This window comes from Prionailurus viverrinus, chromosome B1 (genome assembly GCF_022837055.1).
Source record: "Prionailurus viverrinus isolate Anna chromosome B1, UM_Priviv_1.0, whole genome shotgun sequence".
In the NCBI taxonomy this organism is placed as follows: domain Eukaryota; kingdom Metazoa; phylum Chordata; class Mammalia; order Carnivora; family Felidae; genus Prionailurus; species Prionailurus viverrinus.
In genome coordinates this window covers 193925537-193950952 of record NC_062564.1, presented here as the reverse complement: position 1 = coordinate 193950952, position 25416 = coordinate 193925537, and the positions used below count along the sequence as shown (strand labels likewise).

Below are 25416 nucleotides of genomic sequence, written 5' to 3'. Positions count from 1 at the left end.
TTTTTTTTTCTTTGATTTTTTTTTTTTTCTGACTCTTTAGCCAGTTCAGAAAACAGAGGTGAGTCTGGCATTATTTAAAAACTATAATTCCTAGCGGTCTTAAAATTAAAATGGTACCTTCCCCACAGGCTGGCCACTCTCTCCATGACCCTTTCTTTCTAGTGCAGTGATGATGAAAACCATACCCTCTGTCTATGGAAGACAGGAGAAGAGTCTCAGTGGCCCAGGTGATTCTCAGGTACTGATGGGGTTGCCTCTAGCCAAAGAAAACCGACCGATGGAAAGTGGGTAAAAGTGGGTTGGGGCCAGATTTGAAAGACACATTTAGAAGTAAGTGGAGAATCCCCATGAAAGAAGAATCCACTCTCACATGGGGAGAGATATGAGGACAACAGACCAAGACAGGGAAGAAGGTGTGAAAGAGAAAAGGTAAAATTGTACTGGTTGAGGGAAGTAATAAGAAATAGAACACATTTCCGAAGACATGGTATCCAAGGGATAGCCATGAAGCACCACGGAAGTATCGGGGTTCAAACGACAGTCAAACGCCTGGAGACAGGGTGATGTGACAAGGGCAGCAGAGAAGGACACCCACAAGTAATCGTGGAGGGGACGAGGGACGAGAAATGTTCAGAGGAGCATGAGAATTTAAAAGCGATAAATGATCTAACACTGGGCTGAGGAATCTGGAGTCAGGAAGGAAGTAGGCAGACAGGACAGAACTTGAAAAGAAAAAAATGGAGATGAAGAAAGTGCCCACACGGGCAACGCGCTATTTGGGGACACCCGTCAGCTGTCAGCCTCGGAGTTCAAAGAAGCCCCCTTCTAAGCGGCCCATTTCCTCTGTCAAGACCCAGAAATGAAAGAAAGGGTCAAGAGGTCAGGAGAGTTGAGACCAAACCAAGGGCTGACCCTCCCCCTGATCTAATGAAATGGGTCAAGTGGCATCCACTGAGCTGCGATTTTAGTGGCCGAGAGTTAATTACCTGAGTCTCAAAATGAGAAGGGCACCCATGTTGGGAAGGCCCAGTCAAATTACAACATGGAGCCTGAACGCCGGAAGCTAGTTTCCAGTGGAGCACAGGGGTCCCCGGGGATCGTGCCGAGGGCCCCTTCTCTGCCACCAGGCATGGCGCTAAGTGATATTTTAATTAAGCCTCACGTGACACATCTCCTGTCTGTGCCTCTGACGGCTCTGTAATTCAGGTCCCTGTGCAGCGCAGACGCTTAATATTCCTTCCTAATTCCCAGTTTGCAGGGGAAGGTTTCCACGGTAGAGCTCCTCCCGCCCACCCTCCCCCTGCCCTTGCCTGGCCCTCCCCCCGCCCCCAACCCAGAAGGCAGGAGCGGCTAACGGGGACTTTCCCTGGGCCCCCAGCAGGCGGAGGACAGGCGGAGGCGGGATTTCGGGCCTAAGAGGAAAGCGAGACTTACAGGTACCTGACTGGACAGACTCAGGTTAGCGGCTGGCGTCTTCTTCTTGCTGCCGGTGCTGTTGGCGGTGTTCCCGGCGCTGCTGTTGGACGTGCTGCTGGTGGAGTTTTTTCTTTTTCTCCGCTTCGTTGTCGGCTGCCGTGTGGGTTCTGCTGCAAAACGGACAATGGATGGAGGGTCAGATCTGGGGCAACCGTCACCATACCGTCCCCCCAAGGAAGCTGTGCTTGTAAATGACAAAGAGCACACTCTACATTGTTGCCGTTTCTTTCAGCTTCACGCTAAGTGAAGGGAGGAAGCCGTGGCTTTATCCTTTTAGCACCAAATGGGTGCAACTCTTTTCTTTGGTCTCTAGATCAAACGATTTGTGCTTCACTGTTCTCTCTACCGTTAGACACGTGCCTGCAGTCTAGTAAATGTATTTTAGGGGCGAGCCGCAAATACCACTGTTAAGAGTCGCGTGAAACATATTATCACCATTACAGAATTTGAGAAAACCCTTTTCTCTGGACTGTTGGCTCTTTAGGGGGAAAGGAGGGCTCTGCGTTCCCCCGGGGGATGAGAGAAAGGGTTAAAACGAGTTAAGGTGGTAGACCAGCATCTCCCAGTCGGCTCCTGGTTGCAGGCCAGCGCAGACCTTGAGATGCTCAAGTCCAGAAAAGAGGAAGCATGAGTCCTATCAGCTGAGAGTGTCACACGTAGGGTCCCTAGCTCAGTACAGTTCTCAGGTCGCATGGTTTGGACCCCGGTGTTTAAAGAATGCTGCTCATTTCAAAGTTGCCGGGGGGAGAAGGTCGAAGTGTGCTAGGGCCAACTTCTGCACGAAGGGGAACTAGATCCTTGCAGCCAAGTCCCGCTTAGAAACAGAGGAAAATATTGCGGACCCGACAGCTGAACAACGTCTTAGTGGAAGCAGAGGGACGTGTGGTGATGTGGGGCCGGAGGATGTTATTTGTTTACCTGTTAGGTGGTGTGAGAAGTACACAATGTTTTCATGTTCGTAATGGTTTCATCTGCTTCATGTGTTTTATGTCATGACTATTGTATGTTCCTGGCAAGTCTGTTAATTCGGTTCTATTCTGATCTTTGTTTTGTAAATGAGAAATCTGCGGAAACTTTTTCCAGGCATCTACTAAGTTGGAAATGTCATTAAAAGCATCCTTTTTGCTAACCCTCTTTTGAACCAGCGCTGATGGAGAGAAGGTGAGCCAGGGACCCAGCGAGAGAGCCTTGTAGCATTTTCTTACAACATTTATGCGCTTCTGATGGGCAGTGGGGAGGATTTCCTTTAAGGCTCATTTCAAAGGCCACTTAGTCCACTAAATTACTCCTAACATTTGAGGAAGAAGAGGATTGTGTTCCTATTTATATACCAATTCTTTTTTTGTAAATATTTTGTCTCTTATGTGCAAAGATTTTTTTTTCTTTTTTTTGTAAACGTGATTAATTTTTTTAAGTTTATTTATTTTGAGAGAGAGCACAAGTGAGTGTATGTGTGCAAGCAGGGGAGGCGCAGAAGGGGGGGGGGGTTGGAGAGAGAGAATCTCAAGCAGAATCTGCACTGTCAGCACAGAGCCTGACACGGGGCTCGATCTCATGAACTGTGAGATTATGACTTGAGCCAAAATCCGGAGGGAGTCGCATGCTTAACCTACTGAGCCCCCCAGGTGCCCCAAAGATCTTCATCAAAGGTCCTAACATGTCTATCTCTAGAGAGTTATGGGTGCTGCTCCTAAAAGTTGTAGAAACAGGAAATAGAATTTTTCCAGCTCATGATGCTGGAAAAGAGCTGAGTGACACATTCAAAGTCAATCAAATACTTAGTTCCCCTGACAAATAGCTTCTTCCATTACCTCAAGAATTAAAACTGACTACTTTTTTTTTTTTTTTTTTTTTTTTTTGGTATCTGTATTCCTTCATGAAATTTGGGGGAAATATACCGAAACTGTGTGCTCTGGATTATTCCCATTGGCAGCAGGTAGCTGAGGTAAGAGAGTCATGAACTCTGGAGACATAAAAACCTATTGTGACACAGGCCTCCTTCATTGATGAGCTATGAGACTGACCTTGGCAAATTACTACTTTAAATTTCAGGCCCTCAGGGCGCCTGGGTGGCTCAGTCTGTTGAGCCACGGACTTCTTCTGCTCAGGTCATGATCTCACTACTCTTGGGATCTCACTGCTCATGGGCTGACAGCTCAGAGCCTGGAGCCTGCTTCGCATTCTGTGTCTCCCTCTCTCTCTGCCCCTCCCCCCTCGTGCTCTGTCTGTCTGTCTCTCTCTCTCAAAAATAAACATTAAAAAAAAAATTTCAGGCCCTGTATATTTAAATAGGAAATAATAAGTACCTCATAAGGTTATAATGAGGATTCAGCAAAAGAATGGAAGGTCTGTGAGGGCTGGGATTTCTGTTTCATTCAGGGCTGTACCTCTAGTGACTAGAACAGTGCCTGGTACCTAGGAGGGGTTCAATAAATAACTATTGAATGAACGTTTTAATTAATAAATAATATATAAGTTATATATGCATATGTGGGAAAATACAGGTTCTCAAAGCATTTATTGAGTGAACTATTTTTTCTCATAAAGCCCTATTGATATTGAAAGAGAATATAATTTAAGCACATTTAATGTGTTTGAAAAATAATGCTCTAAATGTCTAAAATTCCTCTAAGAGGGGGATGTAACTATTCTATGTAAAATAATGCCCATTTTCTCAGATGTCTAAATATGTACTTGGCTAAGTCTATCTTCATTTTATATAAAATGCCTCGCCAATTACCAGTGGAAGGTGACCATTATATTTTGTGATTCAGAAAGCTATGTGCTTCGTGTTAATAATTACTCTTTATAAAAATAATTTTTAGCGAATGGATACGTTTTGCTTTTATGATCAATGAGGCTCGACACACGCCTGGGAGTAAAAATGTATTAGATAGAATGACAATTAATGATAACTGGAAGCAGTAATTTCAGAACCTCAGCAGGAGACTATAGTATCTAAACTGCCTTCTAAGGAAGTGAGGAAAATGGAATCTTTTATGTATTCTCTTCATAATCAGAGTACCCTTTGATATTAGATCTATCTTTAAAAATGAAACAATTTATTTATTTTTTTTTCTTTCCTTTTTCCCTTCTATCCTCCCTTCCTCCCTCCTTTCGTTCCTACAATTTCTATGATTCTTAAGCAAACAAACAAAAAACCAAGCAAAATAACAACAGACTGTGAGAAGCCATCAGTCTTGTCCAGTGGAACAAAGACTAGACTGGGAGACAGGAAACCCTGTTCTGATTTCGGCTTGGCCAGTGACCTTGGTAACATTGAATAAATCAGTTGACTTTTGCGGGTCTCAGGTCCCAAGTGAGATTGCAGATGATTCCTAAGGATGTTTTTATTTTACAAATTAGATGTCCCCCAGTCTAAATATCCATAATGAGCTACTTTTCCTGATCAATTTATGCTTCCTTCCTTCCTTCTCACATCATTTTATCCCCAAAAGAGGCCTCCCTCAGAAGACACATTTTTAGAATGGGAGGGAAGAACGAGGTCGTACCTGGTGGTGCTACCATTCGCTGCCACTTCTGAAACAAGCAGGTCTTCAGGCAGTCTCGTGGACTGAGGTTGTAGGTTTTATGTCTCGACATCAGCTCCTGCATTGGCTCCAGTATTACACACAACTGCAAAAAAGTTCAAAGACGTTGGCGTTTCGCTACTTGATAATATTATTTGCAGTAAGTAATGTCAACAGCTGGAAACAATTAGAAAGCTTAAAGGTACTTCTCTTTTTCTCCTGCTTTTGATTTTCTCTGTGCAAGTTTGGAGGAAGAGAAATACTACCAATACCTGATAATGCCCACTTCATTTACTATTATTTATACTACCATATTATAGCTGAATGTGATTTATACCCGCACACACACACGCGTGTGCATATCCAAGGACGCATTCCGTACAAACTCTTGGGTGGATGTATGTAGCTCTATTCTGAATTCAAATGATCCTTTCTGGTTAAAGAAAAAAAGCTCTCTTCCGTGGAGCACAGCATGCTCTGATTTCTACTCTGGTTTCTGCTGTTGTTCCTGTTTGTATAACCACACACTGTGAGTTACAATGCTAGTTTATGTAGATTACGTGGCAGTGAAAGCCATCTTTTAAACTCTGGAGAACAGAGTGGCAACTGCAAGTACTTTTTTGATCCTCATTCTTATCAAGGCCCGTGATGAACACTATTTTATTTTTATTCATGTGCTCGTTTGTATTTTACACATGATGATAATGTCAGTAACATATGCCCACATTAGTTCAGCGTGGGGGCTTTTTCTGTGGCGCTGCACACTGTTGCTTTCTTCCCTCCTTTGGTTAGATTTTTCAGATTTACTTCGATCCAAGACATCTGATGACAAAGATGAATGAATGAAACGAGAACGGAAATCCATTTAGGATTGCCTTGAACTTTTCTGAATTCTTTCTCCCGTTGGAAGCTCACCAGAATACTGCCACATGGAGAGTGCCGTATCGAAGAAGACAAAGACCACAACCTGGAATGATGCATCCAGTACTGTTGCAATTACAACCACACAGATATTGGCAATGCACCCTCCCATGTGGAAAAACACTAGTTCATTATGAAAGGCAGATGTGCAATCTCCTCCTTCCTCGGCCCATCGCTCCGACTACCCCCTTCCCTTCTGTCATTACTCAGCAGACACGTTGGCTTTTATCCACTGGTTTCCTTCTCACCTGGAATTCTCCCCTCCCCTCTTCTTGGCCAATAATGCCCACTCGTCCTTGCGACAAGGTCACTGCTCCTGTTACACCTTCGCCTTCATCTCTAGGTTTTGCATCTCCCTACGCAGGCTGAATTGGGTGCCTCTCTGTGGTTCTCTCCATGCACCCAGCCCTTTCTGCTTCACGAATGTACTCATCCGTGCTTTGCAACTATCTGCTTCTAGTCTTTCTTCCACTTGACCTTGAACTCTTTGAATGCTGAGACTGTGCCTTTTATCTCTGTGTCCCTAGGCTTGGCTCAAGTGAATGGATGCATTTAAGGTGTCTTTAGAAAGACCGGAGGATTTTTCCATGCCAATGTTCCTGAACGTATGGTCTAGGTAACACTTCCATCGGAACCAAATGAGTTGATAATTAAAAATGCAGGCTTCTAGGGGCACCTATGTGGCTTAAGTCAGTTAAATGTCTGACTTCAGCTCAGGTCACGATCTCGAGGTTTGTGGGTTTGAGCCCTGCGTGGGGCTCTGTGCTGACAGCTCAGAGCCTGGAGCCTGCTTTGGATTCTGTGTCTCCCTCCCTCTCTCTTTCTTCCCCTCCCCCGTTTGTGCTCTGTCTCTCTCTCTCTCTCTCTCTATCAAAAATAAATAAACATTTAAAAAATGCAGATTTCCAGGTTTTTCCCCTTCTGTTTCACTGGGTCTGGAGCTGGGGTCCTGAATCTGCCTTTTGGAAAAGCATGCCCCTGTCATATTCTGATACATACTCCCGAAGTCTGCCGCCCTACATATGTGCTAGGCTTTAGAAAAGATACATATAAACAGCAAGACATGTGCAAATTCCCTGTGGTTTCCAGCTTGAATTCCACTCTCTTCTCACTTAACCCCACTTGCCCATGCTGCTCCTCTCTTCTCAAGCCTAAGCATGATAATCAAGATTACCTTCATCTAGAAAACATTGTCTGCTCTTTTTACCTAACAGTGATCTAAACTTGACCCAAACCGCTAACTCCATTGAAAGGACAGCTGTAATCTCTTTCCCACTGCAGTTTCTCAGGAAGAAGAGAGGAAGACTTCAAAGCCTAAATGACATGTGTCAGCCAAAGAGACAAAGCCACTCAACCCTAGTGGATCAGGCTGTCAAGTAATGAGATCTGGATGCGTGATGGTACATCTTCAATCTTGTCTATCTTCTTGCTTATTTGGAGTCCTCCCTGAAACGTAAAGTGTTAGTAAGGAAGACCCCATGAAAGAGGGGAGATTCCTGTGCAATGAGCTCCACATTCCCACACCGTGAAGACTCGATGTGGACATTACTCCATTAAGAATTCCTCGCTGGAAATCAAAGTACGTGCAAGCCATAGACGGCCGCAGGTCTCCCCCAGTGGCTGATGCTCAGCAGACCAGAGTAAAGGATTCCATAGTCATCTCTACAAACAGAGATAAGGGCGGATTATCCATCAAAGGAGGACCACTGCAAGATGCAGACAGGGGCGGAAGATGTTTGCATCTATTACTAAGCTAGGTTAGTGAGAAAGGAAAAGCTTTCAGGGAAGTTCTAAGGGCTGGGAAAACATTTTTTTTTAATTAAAAACCCCCACAACGTTAAGTTTTCAGGCCGTTTCCTTTTGGCCCGTTCCCCGTTCTTGAGAAATGGTGAGAGGTCTGGGTATGGGTTTTAATTCTGCACTAGGTATGCACCCTTGGGGGAGTCCCTGAAGAGTGCCGGGGCTCCGTCTCACCTGCAAAACAATACCCATCTTGTGTGTTGTTGTGAGAATTTGAGGTAATATGTCTGACACATCAGAGGTCAACAAACAGTAGATATTACAATTACGTGTTAACAAGTACAGCACAGACAGTCAAACAGATGACATTTCTATTACTTTACATCCACAAGCATTTACTGCGCTTTCTTCTAAGTGTCAGGCACTCTTGCTTTGGCGCTGGGGACATAATGAGGATAATAGGATCTCTGCCCTCAGGGAGTCTTCAGCCCCCTTCGGAATGATTTCGGGATAGTAAGAAAACTCCTCGAGTTTCCACGTCAAGCATCTCCGGGAATCACATCTCCGTGAAGCAAGTATTTTCATTACATGACAAGTCAGATGGCCAAAGTGACCTTTGTGGATGGACCCAGAGGGGCCCTGGGCAGGATACATGCTGGCACACAGGAGAGTTGCCTTTATCCTGAGAACCTGGGGGCTCATCATCTACTTCTTTTTGTGGTGCCTTCCTTTCCTTTCCTCTCTGGGCTTTGGGGCAGCACTTTTTTTTCAGGTGCTAATCCTCAGGATTGATCCCTCCCCCTTTAATGTAAAAATACTTTCCCATCCCGGCAACCCACCCCAAAGGAATTCGTATCTCTGAATACTAATCAGGAATCCCCGAAGCCATGTTTTTGCCTTCCAGGGGAGGGTTCCCAGGCTGGAGAGGCAGCCTTCCCCTGGATTCCTGTGTGCAAACAAGCGAGCCTGCTGTGGAGGTGCGCTGGCTTTGCTGGGCTGCATGCTGTAGGTGGCGGAACTAACTCAGACAAGAGCCTGCCTTCTCACGCAGCAAGCCAGTGCCTTCGGGCCACAGCCAAGGCCTGGGGCGTTATGAAACAAGATCAGGAAGACAGCTGGGGGAGCGGGTTCCCGCAGCCACTGGCCAGTTCCTTCTGGAGCCAAGATTCCCGCTGTCCCTGGGGTCTTGGACCCCCTGAGAAGCTGGTGCAGGCTAGGCAGCCTGTCTCTCGAATTTTGTACAAAATATCTGGAGGTTTATGAACCCTCTTATACTCCCAACCATAGACTCTAGGGAAAGAGCTCCCTGTGTGTCATAAGTGTAAACCAGGCTACGGTACACGTGCCTTTTGCTCCACCCCACGCACGCACACGTGCGCACACACAAACACACACATGAGTCAACTGCATGTTAATGGAGCTAAGCACAGTAACAGAGTCCTTTGATTTAGAGGCACAATTTCATATGCAAACTTGGACCTGCTGCAAAGGTCTTAGTGGTTGGGTCCCTTTGCCTGAAGAGGAAGGTCCCAGACAGCATTTCTGCAACTTCTGTAGCACCTTGCGTGCAGGGTTCTCATTTAGTTTGGTTTCCTCCAGTGGTGGTGGTGGGGGGGGGGGGGGTACCAGGAGGAATTCTAGAACACTGTGGAAGGGGGCAGGAGTCAGCAAGGCTTGAGATCTCATTTTGAGTACGAAGCCCCTGAACATTCAGCCCCTGCCAGCTCCAGCTAGGATCCCAAAGAAAGCTATCACCCACCCCAGCAAAGCTGCAAGGACACCTTTTTGCAGATTTAGTGAGAATTTTAAGCTAGGCTTGATATCCTTATGCTTCTGACTTCATGTTCTGGGATTTTGGCCCCAGCACTGACCCTTGGGTATGGAATCACAACAGTGACTGGCTGGGTGAGTAAAAGGATAGATGGATGGAAGGATGGATGCGTGGATGGATAATAAACAGCTTGGCCAGATTTATAGCAAGGAGTCATTTGCTAATAGCAGACAAATCAGGCATCGTCCCGGGGGCTTAGAGGTGATGAATTTGTCCATTTGATAAACAACCAATTGCCTCCTCTATACAGAAGGCTTTGCACAAATGCACATGCATGTACTCAATTACTACATGTCCACACCAGGTAGGAAGATCTCAGCTAGTCCTGGGACTTGTCACAGTAACAAAGGGCCGAGCAAATGTAGACAGTATTGTGTTTTGCTTTGTTTTCATCGGACGGTTCTCCCGGAGACATTTGATTCTCCTTGTTCTCCTTGTTCAACTCCCTGCCCCAAGCCAGTCCCAGAAATAGGTGATACTTGTCAGAGGCGGCTCTGGCGAGGAGAAAGCTAATGCCCTGGGGCTGGCAGTTGGCTAACTCCCAAACCTAGGTCCCATCTACTGCCAACATTTTGATCCACTCTTTTCTGGATGATGGATGACATCCTCTGAGCCTGAGCCACCTCGTCTTGGTATATAGGTTTGCCCAAGGTTACTCTTTCAATGCCAGCTCAGGCCTTTCTTCATGTTGTGAAGACCTCCCCTCATTCCCACCTAGAAGACCTAGAAGACCACCTAGAAGACCTCCCCTCATTCCCAGTCCTTTTAACCAGAGGTTGGCAAGCTACAGTCTGTAGGCGGAATATGGCCATGCTTACGCAACGTTGGTAGCTGCTTTTGTGAAGTGACACCGGAATTGAATCGTTGTGACAGCATTCATATAGTCCGCAAACCTGAAAATATTTACTCTCTGGCCTTTCACAGAAAGATTGCTGACCTCTCTTCTAAACCGGTGCTGCTCAAAGTAGGTGGTCTACAAACTCTTTGTTGTGTTTCCGTGACAGGATAAGCAGCTTGAGGCACAGTGTAATTCAGTTCACTGCTTCCTTCACTGAGAAAATCTTATGTCAAAAAAAAAAAAAAAAAAAGTCAGATGAACTAAACAATGTGTTCAACAATGCAGTTGATTTATATTCCGGAGCAAGCTTCCTTGAGTTTACAGTCTGGTCCTGGCCTGAAAACCACATTTGAGTCATACCAATATGACCATTAATGTCCTCCAAGGTCCAGCTCAAAGCCCACATCTGTCTTTGACCATCCCCGCCCACAATGGACTTCTGATTCTATAGCACTTATTATGAATCTAGGTAAGTCCTCGTGTTCATATTTGCATTGGGAATATTCCTTTCTTGTGGACTTGTTTCATCTGCTTATCTATAGCAAGCCATATTTCAATTTTCTCTCCTTTCTATTTAACACAGTATTAGGCATACTCAAATATTTGCTGAGTCGTAACTTAATAATCACGGTGGAGTATCTAACCTATGCCTGTCCCTGGAGTACGTACCTGACGTATATTAGATCATTAACCCTCACCAGCTACTGGCCCACTTTCACAGGTGAGGAAACTCAGACTCAAAGCCATTAAGTCACCTAGAGCTGATAGTAAAGAGTGTGATTCCTATAACGTACCCAAGGTTTTACAGCTATTCGAAGGGCAGAGAAGAGGTTTGTAGTTAAGTCTGCCTGATTCCAATGATGTGTTCTTAACAACAAACTGTTCTGTTGTCTACCTTTCTAAATATGAGTGGCTTAAATCGTTACTAAGATACCAAGTTCAAAGGCTCTCTCATTGTGAGGTGCCTGGGTGGCTCAGTCAGTTCAGCGGCTGGCTCTTATGTGCAGGTCAGGTCATGATCTTGCAGTTTGTGAGGTCAAGCTCAGTGATGTCAGTGTGGAGCCTGCTTGGTATTTTCTCTCTCTCTTCCTCTCTCTCTGCCCCACTTGTGCATGCTCTCTCTCTCTCTCTCTCTCTCTCTCAAAATAAGTAAATAAACTTAAGAAAAGACCTCTTCCTTAAAACGTGTGCGCGCACACACACACACACACACACAGGCTCTCATTGCCTTTATATGGCTCCCTGTACACAGTATTGACCTCTACACAGAGAGGTAGGTCATACACGAGGGGTGCAGGCTTTGGAACCAGATTCATGTGGGTTCAAACCCCCAAGTGTGCCATTTACCACTGTGTTCTTGGCCAAGAATTTAGCCTCTTTGAATCTGTTACCTCATCTGTAAAATGGGGATAATGATACTTATCTTTTTTTTTTTCAACGTTTTTTTTTTTATTATTTATTTTTGGGACAGAGAGAGACAGAGCATGAACAAGGGAGGGGCAGAGAGAGAGGGAGACACAGAATCGGAAACAGGCTCCAGGCTCCGAGCCATCAGCCCAGAGCCCGACGCGGGGCTCGAACTCATGGACCGTGAGATCGTGACCTGGCTGAAGTCGGACGCTTAACCGACTGCGCCACCCAGGCGCCCCATGATACTTATCTTTGACAGTTTGAAATAACGTATTTAAATATTTAATGCAAAGGCTGGCACAAAGCCAGTACTCAAAGGATGGAAATTGGTATTAGGATAAATACCAGTGGAATCAATGGCTCCTCTGAGCCAGATCAACGTGTGATGTGATTGGTTGGCTACTGGGGAGTAAATCATTTGGTCTCCTTGAGACTTAGGGGGTCACTAGATATAATATTCCAAGGGGTGTTAATTACAATTACATTGCATTTTAGCAGCTGATGTCTCTGATAAAAACCCATTTTTAGAATTCAGTGATAAATACAAAATGTTCGAATCCACAAACCAGAGTTTTTTTGCCCCTGCTCCCCCTCCTCCAGTAACTTGCTCCTCCAGCTAAATTTGAATTAAAAAGATATCAGAGTGTGGGGGTGATTAAGAAACAAACTCTTATCTAAGGTGAAGGAGTATCTCTTAATTAAGAGACATATCACAGAAAGATATTTTACATTAAAACAATAGAAAGATACAGAGAATCTAAAAGAAAAACAAAACGAAACAAAAAAAAAAAAACAAAGCAAAATAAACAGATAATCACACCTAGAAGCAGATAAGAATGAGTAACAGACATCCACATGAGTAAAACCCACTGTGCCTCAGAGGATGAAAAACAAGAGAGAAGGAAATGCTTTCCCTTAGAAGCTAGGCAATTCTAAAACATCAGATTATGATTTGGGTTTATTTCCTGATAGGATTAAAGGTAGATTGGATGTCAAAATCAAAACATTCTCTCTCTCTCTTTTTTTATCTGAAGATTCAACCACGGGAGCCTTTGCCTTTTCTCAACTGTTTTGCAAATTGATTGCGGGGAAAGTTATCACATCCAGCCCTGGAGAAGGCAGCCTCTTCTGCTCTGGGAGAGGAGGTGGGTGGTGGCCGGGGGGAGCTGACTTTCCCCAGCAGCAGCTGCCACCTCAGGAGCCATCCTCCTTCCAGAGCAAGCAGGCCAGCCACGCACATCTCAGTATCTATGCCTTGATCTCAATTTTGAGGCCACCAGAGAGGACTCCTGTGTGCGACCTCTGGCTGCTTTTCTCACCACCCCCACCAGAAAAACGCGGAGCTTGGGAGGCCCCAACAGACTAACCACACTCAGCGTTTCTGCCATACCTGTCAGGTCAAGGAACAGAAGGTTCAAGGCCCTGGAAGTACATTCTCTATCCTTATCCTATGGACTTGATTTTCCCACCGTGTCATTTGGTATGGGCACCCCCTTCCATAGTGCCCCTTCCTTCCAGCTCTGTATTGACGAGGACAGACCCCTGCACACTCTTTACCAGCTCTTTTGCCAACAGGCTTCACGTGAGGTTGGGCCGGCTGGAGGCACCAGGGAGAATGGAGGGAAGTGGGTTGGGTTAGTTTCCTAGGGCAGCCATCACAAAGTGCCACAAACTGGTGGCTTTAGCCAACAGAAATGTATTTTCTGTCAGTTCTGGAGGCTGGGAGTCTGAAACCAAGGTGTTGGAAGGGCCACACTCCCCCCAAAGGCTCTAGGGTAGAATTCTCCCTTGCCTCCCCCAGCTCCTGGCCTCTCCTGTCTTATAGCTATGCCACTCCAGTCTCTGCCTCCGTCCTCATGTGGCCCTTTCCTCTATGCCCCCGTGTCTGCTCCTCTTCTGATGAGGACAGTGGCCATTAGATTTCCCAGTAAGGACACACCATGAGGTTCCAGGTGAACATGAATTTTGGGGAGATACCATTCGATCTACTACATGGGCAAAGAAAGAAGGAAGGGTATTTCTTGTCTTCTCTGGTTCAGACGGCCTCTCCCACAGCTGTCACCGGAGGTCCTATAGCTTCTATCAGGTGGCAGGCAGTAACACCTCTTGCCTTTGTCCCCTGGAGTGGCAGTTGCTACTCTTGGGGTTGTCTCATCTTCTGGTGGCTTTTCCAGCTCCAACATCTTTGTGCATAATTCACCATATTAAATTTCCTCTATGAAATTACTTGGTAATTACTGGATAGACTCTGACTGACATTGTGGTTTGTAAGAAATTAGGTAATATATAAAAGATGAAGGACTTTGGGTGTAAGGAGGCATCACGTGTAGTGGGGTTAAGCGTGCAAATTCAGCTTGGGTTCAGATTCCAGCTATTTAATAACTGAGTGACCGTGGATGAATTATTCAGTCTCTTGGTGTTTCAGGCTCCCCATCAGGAAAGTTGGGATAACCATAGTACTCAACTAACTGGGTTGTTAGGAAAAACAAGAAAATCCATCCACTTAAAGTACTTACCTGGGTCCTATTCCTAGCATATGGAATGTGCTCTGTGCATGTTTATTATGATGGGGTATAACCAAGCTGGGGGCCAGGGGCTTTCTGGAAGACATTCTGAAACTTGTCAAGACATACTTGTTAAAAATTTACAGATGTTTCTTGCCCTATGTATATGTGTATGTATGCACCCAGCCTAAACATTAGACTCTGGTGAAACAAGGGACATCTCAAATGTTTAGTCAATTTGCGTTTCCTATAAATACCTCGTCCTGACCACTGGGCCATTGCCTTAGATACCCTCTCCAGGTGTTCTGCCAGCATCTCTAAGTTCTACAGCATGGTCCTGGAATGTTTCAAAGGAAAGAGAAAAACTCTGCTTGGAAATACTCTACAATGATTAACAAACATTTAAGGAATTCTGTCTGTCACTTGTAGGGCTCAGAGTAAATTTCAGGGAAATTTTAAAAATTCTTATTGACCCAATGGTGTGCCTTTGGATGAGTTAGATAGTGAAAATGAATACCAGTGGCTCAGGATTATGAAGGGGCCTCCTGCAGACACTGTCTCTTTATTGCCCATGACTGTATTAGTCAGGGTTCTCTAGAGAAATAGAACCAATAGGAAGTGCATGCTTGTATGTGTGTATTTTAAGGGATTGGCTTTCCCATGATTGTAGGGGGCCAGCAAGTCTCAAATCCAGTTTCCATGGGCTGGAAACTCAGGCAGGAGTCAGTGCTTCAGTCTAGAGGCAGATTTCCCTCTTCTCCAGGAAACCCCAGTTTTGCTTTTAAAACCTTCAACTTCGGGGGCGCCTGGGTGGCTCAGTCGGTTAAGCGGCCGACTTCGGCTCAGGTCATGATCTCGCGGTCCGTGAGTCAAGTCCTGCATCAGGTTCTGTGCTGACTGCTCAGAGCCTGGAGCCTGTTTCAGATTCTGTGTCTCCCTCTCTCTGACCCTCCCCTGTTCATGCTCTGTCTCTCTCTGTCCCAAAAATAAATAAACGTTAAAAAAAAAAAAATTAAAACCTTCAACTTTGTCAACAAAGCTCACCCAACAGTAAATCTATTTTACTTCAAGTCAGCTAGTTATAGATGATAAACACACCTACACAATATCTTCATAGCAAAACCAAGATTAGCATTTGGTTAAATAACTGGCACTATAGCTGCTATGAACTGAATTTGGCCCCTCAAATTTATATGTTGAAGCCTAACCACCAATATGACTGTATTTGGAGAGAGGGCTTTTAGGGGGCAATTAAGGCTAAATAAGACTGTCATCTGACAGACCGGTGGCCTTGTAAGAAGAGGAAGAGACACCGGAGAGCTCTTTCTCCGTGTGCACATGCTGAGGAAAGACTAAGCAGGAACGCAACAAGAAGGTGGCCATCTGCAAACCAAAAAGAGAGCTCTCACCAGAGTTGAGCCTGTAGTCAGAGTTGACCATGATTTTGGACTTGACGGTCTCTGCAATTATGAGAAAACAGACTTCTCTTGCTTAAGGCACCCAGTCTGTGTATTTTTTTTTAATTTTATTTTTTTAATTTACATCCAAATTAGTGTATAGTACAACAATGATTTCAGGAGTAGATTCCTTAATGCCCCTTCCCCATTTAGCCCATCCCCCCTCCCACAATTCACACACATTGTAATTGTAGTAACTTGAGTAGCAGGGATGTAGTGGTGAACACTGCACAATCCCTCCCTGGAAGCCTCCATCCAGAAGGGAGACAGGTGATAAACGAGACTTCCAGTAACCCTCTGTTTGTCCTCCATATTTAAGAGTCTCTTATGTTTTGTCCCCCTCCCTGTTTTCATATTATTTTTGCTTCCCTTCCCTTGTGTTCATTTGTTTTTGTGTCTTAAAGTCCTCATATAAGTGAAGTCATATGATATTTGTCTTTCTCTGACTGACTCATTTCGCTTAGCATAATACCCTCCGGTTCCATCCACGTAGTTGCAAATGGCAAGATTTCATTGCTTTTGATTGCTGAGTAACACTCCATTGTACATATATACCACATCTTCTTTATCCATTCATCCATCAATGGACATTTGGACTCTTTCCATACTTTGGCTATTGTTGATAGTGCTGCTATAAACATGGGGGTGCATGTGCCCCTTCGAAAGAGCACACCTATATCCCTTGCATAAACACCTAGTAGTGCGATTGCTGGTCGTAGGGTAGTTCTATTTTTAGGTTTTTGAGGAACCTCCATACTGTTTCCCAGAGCGGCTGCACCAGCTTGCATTCCCATATGGTATTTTTTTAAGGCAGACTGAGCAAACTAAGACAATGGCCTAGCTAAGCTGACACATAAAACTTCCAGTTTCCCACTAGATGGGGAAGAACTGGAAAGCTGGGTTGTGTCCTGTTTCTTTCATTCATTCATTCATTCATTCATTCAATATTATCTCGCACCAAGCAATGGATCTAATGTGTGTGGAATGAATGCATGCTTGAATACATGAATATGACCGGATGGAGAACAAACCCAAAAAAGGTGATTAGGCATCCGCAAACAGGTCAGCTCTTGCTTCACGCACGTTGTAATTGTGGTAACTTGGGTAGCAGGGATGTAGCGGTGAACATGGCACAATCCCTCCCTGGAAGCCTCCATCCAGAAGGGAGACAGGTGATAAACGAGACTTCCAAATGGATTGGCTACTATAAAGGAGAAGGATGAGGGCTGTCAGGAAAAGTTGCCAGGAAGAACTGGTATTTAAGTTGAGACCTAAAAACATGACTGAAGCGTTGGCCAGGCGAAAGAAGAGGCAGCCAGGACAAAAGTTGGGTGGACATCTTCAGCAGGGGGAATGCAGATGTGACTGCAAGAGAGGACACGGTGTTGGAGACGGGGAATGACTGGAACGGAATCCTTGGAATGATTGGATTCCATGATGGAATCAGGGAGCCAGCGACAGTGGCCAGGCAGGGGTCAGGCTTGTCAGGGCCTCAGTTTCCAGCCACAGCAGAGCTGAGAGGTGCAGCTGATACAGGCGAGGGCATTCCGCGCATGACGTGGCCCCACCGGTGCCATCAGCGTGGACGCTGCAATATGGTGCATATCGGACTGTTTTTCTTTCACCCACGTTTCCTAAGCATGAGAAAAGCATCACCACTCTTTTGATGTGTTTGGCTACACAAAAGCACCAAATATCCCCGAAGGCAAATATTGGCGGCTCCGAGGCTCCCGGCGGTGGAGACGGCCCCCCAGGCTGAGTGCCGTCGATCACAGCGCTGGGGGCCTTCGCGCTGGTCCTCACTGGAAATAGGGAGCATTTGTAGCGTGCTGGTTATTTCTCCCAAGGAACTAAGAGACTGTGCACTTACAACGAGGTAACATTTAAACACTAGCATTTATAAATGGGGCCTAATAATCTTAATACTGCGAGCAGGGGAATCTGGATACGGTCCTTGGGAGCCGTCAGTGACAGTTTCCAAGGAACAGGGCTATCTTGTTCGTGCAGTTATAATCCCTCCTGAACATTAACTGTGTGGTGATGCCTGCCTCCCGCCCTGGTACAAATACCCACAAGACTGTCAAAGACACCATTGTGCTCTGGGGTGTGGGCCAGCATCCCCATGGCCACCGTTTAGGGCAATGTGGGGATAGGGACTTCTTGGCCCTGAGCACCCAGTGCATGGCTGTGTTTTGAATGCCCGCCTGCCTTCTTGGGAGTTTCTGCCAGGCAATGGCCCTCCAGCTCCGCTCCGACTCAAAGGAAGGAGCAATTGTTCAGCAATGCAGCGTTCAGCTGCTCGGTTGCTCCCGCCGGCCGCGATCAGGTGCACCTGTGGAGCCTATATAAGCAGCCTTGTCCCCACCCAGGAACAGAGGTGAGGTTGGCGAAAAGCAGGGTTCATGCAGACATCGGCGACGCCGTATGAAAATGGAGTTGGATTGGCAGCTTATTTCATTCGTTCACTCATTCAACACATATTTATTGAACTTGTACTAGGTGCCCCCTGTTTGGTCCAGACGCTCAGATTGCGGTAAACAGAAATAAAGAAAATCACTGCTCTTACGTAACAACATCCCAGGGAAGGAGACAGATAAAGAAATAAGCACGTGATATATGTCAGTGACTAATATCAAAGAGCAAAAGCAAGCAGGGAAAGGAGGTAGGACATGTGAGAGTTGGGAGGGTTTAGAATCTGGGTGCTCTGGCTAAAGTCACTGCTTGGAGGGGTGGCTCGGCAGAGGTGTCCGGGCCCTAATCCCTGGAGTCTGGGAATATGTTAGATTACGTGGCAAAGGGAATTAAAGTCACCCATCAGGTGATCTGGGGAGGGAGCGATTAGTCTGGATTATTCAGGTGGGTCCAATATAATCACAAGGGCATCTAAAAGCAGAAAAGGGGGCACCTGGTGCCTCAGTCAGTGAAGGGTCCGACTCTTAGTTTCAACTCAGGTCTTGATCTCATAGTCATAGGATCGAGCCCCAGGTTGGGCTCTGCCCTGACAGTGTGTGGAGCCTGTTTGGCATTCTCTCTCTGCCCCTCCCCTGCTCTTATGCACACATGTGCCTTCTCTCTCTCTCTCTCTCTCTCTCTCTCTCTCAATAAATAAACTTAAAAAAAAGTGGAAGAGGGGATCAGAAAGGAGAGTCAGAAAGGAGAGTCAGCATGAGAAGGACCTGAGGTGACCTTGGGGCTTTGAGGACAGAAGGGGGTCAAGAGCCAAGGTGTGTGGGTGGCCTCTAGAAACTGGACAAGGCAAGGAAAGAGATTCTACCCTAGAGCCTCCAGAAAGGGAACACAGGCCTGCCAGCACCTCGAGTTTAACACGGTGAGACCCATGCCAAGATTTCTAATCTACTGTAAGACAATAAATCTATGATTTGTCCCGGCAGCAATAGAAAACTATTACAATCACCCAGAAAGTGACATCAGAGTAAAGATCTCTGGTGAGGTTATCATATTTGGCGAATAAAAATAGAGGGTGCCCTGTTACATTTGAATTTCAGCTAATAAAGAATAATTTATTATGATAATTAAGAAACAGAATAGTAATTTATTCATTATTTATCTGATATTTAAATTCACCTGGGAATCCTCTATTTTATCTGGCAATCTTAATCTCAGAGGAAACTAGGAAGAGAGGGTTTTTTGGGGGGGAAAACACTTCAGGCAGAAGGAACAGCATTCTGAGTAGAGGGAACAGAAAGGGCAAAGGCCTGGGAGCTTTGAGAAACATCTAGGAGAGAAATATGGCAGCCATGGTGAGAATGAGAACAGGAGAGAAAAGGAGTCCAGAGAGGTTGTGAGGTGTTGAATCATGAAGGTCATCAGGAGGATGTTGGCCTTTGGTCTGAGTGGGATGGGAAGACATTGGAGGGCTTGGGGCAAGGGAATGCTGATGTTTGGGGTCTCTGGAGAATGGAGAGATGCTGACTGTAAGCGACTTGAGGACAAGGTCTAATCCACTTTTGCGTTGCCCTGGGCCTAGCACAGAGGTAGGTTATCAAGCACCGTGGGGCTGGGAGGGCAGCAGGCCCTTTAACTGGTATAACTCAGTGCTGGGCCACCCGCAGAAACGTATAGCGACATGTGTGGTAGGAAAGGGGAAGATTTTAAGAGGAAAGAAGTGGTTCTTCAAGAGAAATCTGAAGCATGTAGGGAGATCTGTAAGGATGGGGAAAGGACACGTGTGCGGGGACTTCCTGGAGGCAAAGACATTATGCACAAAGCTGGATTTGACTCCGGAACTCAAGTGTTAAGAAAACTCAGGAAAGAGCATCACGTCCACCGTCTACTCCAGTTAATTCTGAGCAGCAGAGTCTAAACCAGGACGTGAGGAAGCCAGATTTCAACTCTTCAAACACGTGAAGGTTTCCTCGAAAAAGTTACAAGAGGGAAGAGAACTGTGATTATAAAACTTTTTGTAGCAGCCTGCTAATCTGTCACTCACTACCCCGAAACATGGTGGGCATGTGGTATTCATGCCCGTGGGTTTTCTCCCCTCATCTTCTAACATGTCAGCCACACACACATACAGATGAGGAACGGGAGACCAGAGAGGGTGGGTTACTGGCCCAAAGTCACAGAGCTTTCAGGGATTCCTTGGCTTTGGCTTCCTTGCCTTAGCCCCCAAACCCACCAGTTACTCCCTCTCTTACCTTTAAGCCCATGCTTACGAACACGTCTCTATCACCCAGCATTATAACAAGCTGCTTCCCTAACAAGACTGGGATTCTGGTGGAGTTGCCCACCTTTACATCACCAGAAATTGGCACTGAGTAGGCAATCATAAAAATGAATTGATACTGAATGAATGAATGAATGAATGAAACGTCCTCTAAGTCTCAATGCACATATTTCAGTGTAAAAAGACTGAAGAGGCCAGGCCGCAGGTAGAAGCGGGTGCTTGTTCCTTCCTTCTCAGCACTGAGAAGGCACTGAGGCTCCTGCCCCTTTGCCACTTTTCTTCTGGAGTTATGTGAAAACTTGAAGATGCATCGCCTCTAATTTCCCTGTGCTTATTTTCCCACAGCGGGTATTAAAAGTCTCAAAAGGGATCACAGATTATAGTTCCTGTTTTTATTTTTTCCTTCATCTATCTACAGTTCTGCACACTGGAAGCTTCCCTACCTTATCTTTCTTCATGTGCTGGTCTAATTGTTTTCCTTTCACTTCTGTGCTCCGAGAACATCTCTGGACCCTTGACAGAAGATCTGTATACAGTGATTGAAAATCTTCTCCTGTTCTAGCCATTAAATTGATCTAGCCTGCTGGGGCTTCAGCCTCCATTCTTTTCGTGTGTGTGTGTGTGTGTGTGTGTGTGTGTTGAAGAGAGTTTTATGGGAGGCATCTGCCTGACCTTGCCCTCTTTGGCCCTTCGACGTGAGAAAGAATGTGTTCCTCAGGCCCTTTGAGAACAGTGAGGAGCTTGGGGTGAGCATCTTCAGGGGAGCTGGTGGGACCAATTAGCAGAACTACCACGGGGGCCTTCCAGCAAGAAATCACAAAACCTAACTACAAGTTCATACTAGGCTACCACATTTGGATGCAGTCACAGAGTCTCAAATTATTTATAAATCAGTAAGCAGATAGCACGAAGCTCCTAAAATGACAGGCTTTTGAAAGCTGGAAATCTCTTAGCCGTTTTTACAGCCATGGAGACGAAACTTCATAGGGTTCAAGAAATTCTGCCTGGTCTCACACTGTTGTGTTGCGGTCAGCTGGGGAACTGTGGTTCTTTTCTCTTCTTGCTCAGGGTCTGTGCTTTCCATCACACTGTGACACTTGGTAAAGTGTTCTCCTTAACAAATAGGACATTTTCTTTTGAGTCTGGTTTCCACCTTCTTGGAAAATTCTCACAACCTGAGATTCTCTCATGGCATCCAGAACTTTCTGTGTTACTCTGCTGTCATGTATGGGCAAATCTCAGTTTGGCCCCTAGGAGAAATAAATTCCCCAGGGGTACCATGCAAGTGATATCTCCATGACCCTCATGATCTGAGGCAGAACCTAATACCCTAAATCCTGAGGAAGTGTCAGATCATTTTGGTTAAAAGCACATATTCATTTGGTGTGAACACAGACAGGATGGGGAACATCATTTTTCGCATGATTAAAGCACGATTAAAGCCTGGAGAACTTCCCAATGTGACAAGTTCCCATTTTTCCCCCAGAAATGCTCTCAAAGTTTGTTCTTGAATTCTGTTCACCTGAGCCACTGCCAAAAAATCCTAAAAAAGGCCATCCACTATTTTGGGGGGTCTGGCACAGGACCAGTCGCTGTGACCCCATTTAAATTTCCCAATAGCTTAGGTATTACTATCTTCATTTTAGCTTAGGTATTACTGTCTTCATTTTGCAGATGAGTAATCTGAGATAAAATTTATCTCATTTTATCTTAACCAAAAGTGGATTAGGACTGATTATCCCCATTTCCAGAGGCTACCATCAGAGTTTTAGAGAAACTAAGTGCTTTGTCCCCAGACCCGCAGCTAGACGTTAACGGAGCCAGATGTGAGCATAACTTCTTTAAATCCTATATCCAGAAAGGTGCTCAACAAATAGCAGGTGCTCAATTAACATCACCCGAAGAAATGAATTATCCCAAAGGCCACATTCTTTCCACGACCCTCGACTATTGCAAAGCTGCTACCTCTTCGTTTGGCACATGGTTTTGAAACCAAGGCTGATCAAAAGGCATCCTGCCAAGTTCTTGTTTCTCAGGCTGGCTCTCGGCTGCCCGGTTCCTCCATTACCTCCCTGTAACCCTTGGCTCCCAGCGGTATCTTTCGGAAGCAGCCTAGGAAATGACAATTTCCCAGTCTGCCATCTTTCTTCGCTATCTTGTGCGAAGCTGCAGAATGACATTTCCTTCCTCTTAATTTCTCCAAAAGGCAAACAACACATTATTCAGAAGTTCTGCGTCAACTCCAAACACCTGATACGTCTGATATGCAAACTGTTCACTTTTTCTGTTTGTGCAGCATTGAGACCTTATCACTCTTGCCGCTCTTCGTTTTGATTATGAAATGCATCCCCTGTCCCTCTTCACCTGTGTCCTTGGCAGCCCCCTCAGGTTCACATGGCTTCTCAAATGCTATTTGTCTTGTTCGAGTTCTTCAGGGTCCAAAATAAATCATGGATTTAGGGAAATCATCACTATATCATCCAATGCTTGAGTGCTGGCATGGCTAATAGGCAGACAGACATTCCAACCAGGGATGGGGGTTCGGAAAACCTTACTACCGGAAAACTTTTTATCTAGGAATTTTCTGTCCAAAAGCACCCAAAGAGGATATAATTTTGTAAGTCGTCATATAAGGAAATATGCCAATCAATCATTTTTCCATGGCCACTTTGCAGTTCAAACTGATGAAGGAAAGCAGAATAGGACATAATATGAGTGCAACACAGTTTTCATTTAGGGAGAAGAAAAGGCTCTAATAAAAGGCTCTTCTGGGGATTCATTCTAGCTTGGCAGGATCATTTTGTTCACTAAAAATAAACAGAGATTATGCATAGCTAGGGTTCTGGGGGGAAAATCTGCTTCTGTTTTTATCTTTCTCTCTCCACTTTTCCTTTTCCTTTTTTTTTTTCTTTTAATTTTCAGTATGCCAAAAAAGAAGGTTTCGGGAGAATAAAAAATGATAGATTTCAGGCATCATGATTTTTTCTCCGGGAGCACGCATACACACACACACACACACACACACACACACACACACCCTTCCATGTTTCTCTACCATGGCTAAAGCAGAAATGCAGTGTTTTTCACAGAACTGGTGCTATTTTTAGACTAAATTGTAGGAAGTCTGCAGCATAATAAGTGGACAAGAAGCACCGAACCACAGTGCGGGGTAATATGCCAACGCAAAAGCTAGCTTGGCCTCTAGCCAATGAACTGTGATTCGATGTTGCAGCAATGAAAGTAAAAACACCGCTTACAAAGGAATGATTAATAAGCTGACAAACTTCCAGGCATTTATTTCCTATTTCTTAGTGCCAGCTATATGAATACTAGCATATTTTCAACTTTATTAGTAAAGGCTTACAGCCTGCTAGTCTTTGGTGTGTACATGGAGGGCTTCTTAAATCGGCTGCAAATCATCTGCAGTGGTGAACATTTGATAAACATAGCTTTCCCCCCCGCCGCCCCCATCACCCTGTAGACCAGGTCTGTTTATTTGTCTCCATGACACCTTGCACTGAACAATAACTATTACGTTTCCCCAAACCCAATGCTGGAGGAAATCTTCTCCGACACAGGGATTAGCATCTGGTGGTAGCTGGTCCACGGGCCAGTTAGTGTGACTTTTCTGGGTCATGATTGTTATGGGAGAGTTCTGCCCCTCACGGTGACAAACCGCTCCCTCCGTGTGTTAGTTAGACATCCTTTGGACGTCAGCCACTTCCTACAGAGGGAGCCAGTCGATAGACTCCAATCCACTCTCTTGGATGAACTCGTGATTTTAGTCATCTGGGGAGATGGAGTAAAATGAGGAATTAGGGTGACTACCTCAATCCAATTTGCTTGGCATTGTTCCAGAGTTTAAAAGTGGGAGTCCCACTTCCCAGGCTAGCTCTCAGTCCCATCCAAATGGGACATTTGGTTACCCTAGATCAAAGAGTCACCAACATGGCCCTATGAGAAGCCGGGAAGGAGCTTAAGCTTTGGAGTCAGATCTAAGTTCAAATCCCAGCTGGGGTCTACCAACGCTGTAACCCTGCCAAGATTTCCACGTCCTCAAGCCTCAGCAGTACCAACATGCAGTAACGATGTCGAGTCTTAGACGGTTATGAGGTTTACGTAAGATAAGGTATTTAAGCTGTAGAACACAGTGCCCTCCCTCCAGCCCATCCACACGCCACTTCTGAAGTTATAAAACCATTCATGTCTGTAAAAATGGAAATAATAGCGGCTACCCCACAAATCTGAGGGGACAGAGCAATATCGTGTGTGTAAAAGTGTCTTCTCATTCAAGAAACAGCAAACTTTAGAACCCAGGTCAATGGGCTCCAAAGTGGTTTGAAATACACTCTCAAGAGAGCGTACTAAAAAAGTGACAATGAAAGACGGAGCAAAACCATATCTTCTGTGGCGTTCTCCTCCTTTTGATTCTGAATGTGGTTTTGTTCTTATCCATAAAGTTGGAAGTTTTCCTGGAGAGCAAGACTCACGGAGAAGGCCAGCCCCCAGCACCATCTCCTGGACACCAACAGAGGCCTTGTCTAAGGACATCACCCTGGCTGGACAGATGGGTGCTTACATAAAAGGCCCTGACCTCCAATAAAATTCCATTTTGGGGTTACATAAAAACAACAATTGCTAGGAAGTCAAAATTTTTAATTAAATGTATTCAAAGGGAGTACAGATTAATGCCTCTAAGCAAGAGAGTATTTAATGCTTACGGACCAGCTCATGCTAAAGCAAAAATCTCGCTGCCAGCAAAGCTTTTAAGTATTGATATTTCCTGCATTAATAATACTCTAAACCACATTCATAACAATATAATTAGCAACACAATTCATGTCATACAGCACACGAGGACTCTGCATTATTAATTGCGCCAACAGAGCCTTTTTGCTGAGCACCAATGCTCTAATTTTAGCCTTCAAGGTAAATGATCCTAAACTCGGGGGTGGGGGCGACACGCAGAGAATGATGCCTCCGCACAGTTCATGTCTCTCTGGTGATCGCTAAATAACAGTG

At 45.2% G+C, this 25416-nt stretch overlaps 1 protein-coding gene across 12 annotated transcripts in view; it reads right to left on the bottom strand.

The window, feature by feature from the left end:
- LDB2 (LIM domain binding 2) overlaps positions 1-25416 on the bottom strand; it is a 384473-nt gene that overhangs the window by 5563 nt on the left and 353494 nt on the right. For 5 of the 12 annotated variants that reach the window (XM_047855901.1, XM_047855902.1, XM_047855905.1 and 2 more), the window contains exons 6-7: positions 4989-5112; positions 1435-1586 (exon numbers count right to left, since the gene is read on the bottom strand). In XM_047855901.1, the coding sequence (XP_047711857.1) occupies positions 1435-1586; positions 4989-5112 (276 nt within the window). The remainder of the gene's footprint in view (positions 1-1434; positions 1587-4988; positions 5113-25416) is intronic. The other 7 variants (XM_047855904.1, XM_047855906.1, XM_047855908.1 and 4 more) reach the window with 3 other exon arrangements.